A 3009-nucleotide genomic window follows, 5' to 3' on the forward strand; every position below is an offset into this window, starting at 1 on the left:
ATTTAATATTGTATGAAGCGAAAATAGTTATCCTCTAGTTGATGAGGATGACGATAATAGTGAATTTCATCTTTTATGCGGTCGTGAACTTGTATTCAACACTCAAATGGCTTAAACATATCGTACACTTTCATTTAAAAAGCTTGTTGGAAAATAGAATGATTTTCGATTATCTTTTGGATCATCTTTTAATATGTAATCATGCATTTTTGGATTAACTTTTGAGTTGATGTTGTAATTTATGAAATTATAGAGTTAGGTAGTCAACCCGGTTGAACCGCTCGGTACAACATGGTTCAACCGGTTGAACCATTTTTTAGCCTAATCCGGTTTGATTTAAAAACCGGTTTTTAAAACATTGGTGACAAGTGTTCAATAACCTAAAACTAAACCCACTACATCACCATCAAAAACCTAAACACCCACCCACCCCCACCCCACCACCACCCAAAAACCTAACCCCCCCCCCCCAACCAAAAAACCTAAACCTCCCCCCCCCCCCCGGCAAAAAAAAAAAACTATACCTCACCAAAAAAACCCCCAAAAAACCTAAACCCCCCCATCCCCACCCCCAAAAACCTAAAAAAACCTAACCCCCCTACCCCCCAAAAACCTAAAAAAAAATCTAAAAAAAACTAAACACCCACCCCCACCCAAAAACCTAAACCCCCACCCCCCACCCCCTCGGCAAAAAAAAAAATTTTTTTTTTTTTTTTTTTTTTTTAGGGTGGGTGATGTGGGGGGGGGGGGGTTTAGGTTTTTGGTGGTGGTGGATGTTTAAGGTTTTTTTTTTTTTTTTTTTTTTGTAGTGGGTTTTTTTATGTAGTGGGTTTTTATAGGTTATTGGACACTTGTCACTCTATAAATCCTTCTTACACTTCTTACAATTAGTATCTTTGTATTTGATCCTAATCCCACATAAGTAAATCTATTAAAGCAAAGTTACAAAATAGTCTAAGATAAATGCATGTGAATGTAGTGTTTTTCGTTCTCTTATGTAGGTATCTATCAAAGCTTATCAGCATATCTTACTTAAGACCTTGTGAATGAAGTCTTTCACTTCCAATATAAGTTGGTCAGATTCCGGCAACTCCGGGTACAGGTGGAAACAGTGAAACATGTTCGGGTAGTTCACCAAGTACACTTCTTTCCCCGACTTCTTGAGCCACTCGTGGTACCTTATCTGCCAATCCCGTAGAATATCCAACCCAGCCACAACCACCATGGTGGGTGGTAAATCGATTTTCGATATGTCCACAGCATTGGGGCCACTAACATTAATGATAGGATGATCCCGATTGTGGGGTTCACCTAGTGGCATGAACGCGTTCCAGAACCAATCAGTTTGCTTCAATGACAAGCTAGGCGCGGTTCCATCCAGTCGTATCTCTGAATCTGTTCGCTCCTCCCCTCCAAAGAACGGATTGATCTCCACCAGCCCAATTACCTTAAGTTGTTGAAAGTTGAATTGGGAGGCTCTTAGAGCAACATGATGAGTTATGTGTCCGCCAGCGCTATCACCCGCGATAAAACATCGTGAAATATTCGCATTCTCTGGTAACCATTTCGACCTGTTTACTTCAGCGTCCAGAAATTTCAGCACATCAAGCCCATCATCATGTTGCGAAGGGTGTCGATGCTCTGGTGCAAGACGATAACCAACAGAAACAACTATGGCAGGCAATTCTCTTGCGAGCTTGTGGCAAAAATTGTGGTGGATCTTGGAGTCAGGGGAGAGGACAATATATCCACCTCCGTGAAATAACACAATCACCGGAAGATCTTGAGCCACGTATTGTGTGGAGACAAAAACGCGGAACCAGAGCTTGCGAGTTGAATCCACCACGACATCATATGTCTTGACACCCTTGACCGGTTTGGAACAAGGCCGGATCCGCAAGTCTCCGAGTTTGAGAAGACTGCGGTTCACTGTGCCGTCTTTCCGGAGAATTAGATCGAGTCCAGTGTCGAGTACCCAAAGTGTAATTCTGGTTTTCCAGGGCAAAGATAGAGATTTCGGAGTTTTGACTGTAGATTCCATTGAAAGCTGAGAGAAAAATAATCGAAGTTAAGATATTTATAATGCAAAGTAAACAAGGTTATATGAATATCAAACCAAATTTGATTACTCTTGGTTGTTTCAGCTTGGTCGATGTTGTCAAAGAGTCACTGCCACCAATATGGACGGTTAATCTTAAGAATGTTGGTTTACATCTTATTCCCAACCCACCCATTTTGTTTAAACTCATCTTCTGACCAAATGTATGTTTATAAGTTTATTCCAGTTTTTGCACTAGAATGTTTGACATGCAAGTGCTACTAACATTAAGCAATTAACCTTAAGGTGTTTAACACATTGTAGTCTTGAACCAAACCTATGTACTATATAATAATGTCAAGTTTGGCAGTTTTGTCTTTTGCCTTTGCGTGAATATCTACTAACTTTGGTTGTTGTTACTTCAATAATGTGAATAGCAATTAAGATTTAGGACCATGTTTCTCTATCATTTACTCAATTTGGAAAAACAATGTGTACTCTCTATGATATTTGTTAAGTGATACCTCTAGTATTAAATTCTCAAAGTTCGGCAACTTCAGAACTTCTCAAGTTCCTACAGCAACTTATACCAATGAATACGACAATTTCATCATTTTGTGACATTTTTTATAATAGTCAATTTTACCTTAGTGGTCACTCCAAGTCTCCAAGACCAATTCTGTTAATCGTAAATAGTAGACATGCTCCTTAAGTTACATGCATGCCTCAAATGAGTTCGAAGTTGAGAAAAAAGTTTGAAAATCGTGTTTTGGAAAATCCTTTACTCGTTGACTCGACAACACCAGTTTCAACACTTCAATCACTAATTCGTGGTTCTTTAGTTTGAAAAAAAAAATTAACATACATTTAAGAACTTTACAAAACGATAGTTGATCAAATTGACCAACAGTTTATGAGAACAAAGGCTAAATAACCATATTCTTGTTGGAAGTTTTGGTATGAATGGAAAG

At 38.9% G+C, this 3009-nt stretch overlaps 1 protein-coding gene across 1 annotated transcript; it reads right to left on the reverse strand.

Annotated features, from left to right (window-relative positions):
• Positions 1-804: 804 nt before the first annotated feature.
• Positions 805-2366, reverse strand: LOC110943215 (probable carboxylesterase 18). Its single transcript, XM_022184969.2, has 2 exons — positions 2130-2366; positions 805-2047 (listed from the first exon to the last, which is right to left on the reverse strand). The coding sequence occupies exons 1-2, from the start codon at positions 2247-2249 to the stop codon at positions 1019-1021; spliced, it is 1149 nt and encodes a 382-aa protein (XP_022040661.1). The 5' UTR covers positions 2250-2366; the 3' UTR covers positions 805-1018.
• Positions 2367-3009: the final 643 nt, after the last annotated feature.

This window comes from Helianthus annuus, chromosome 6 (genome assembly GCF_002127325.2).
Source record: "Helianthus annuus cultivar XRQ/B chromosome 6, HanXRQr2.0-SUNRISE, whole genome shotgun sequence".
In the NCBI taxonomy this organism is placed as follows: domain Eukaryota; kingdom Viridiplantae; phylum Streptophyta; class Magnoliopsida; order Asterales; family Asteraceae; genus Helianthus; species Helianthus annuus.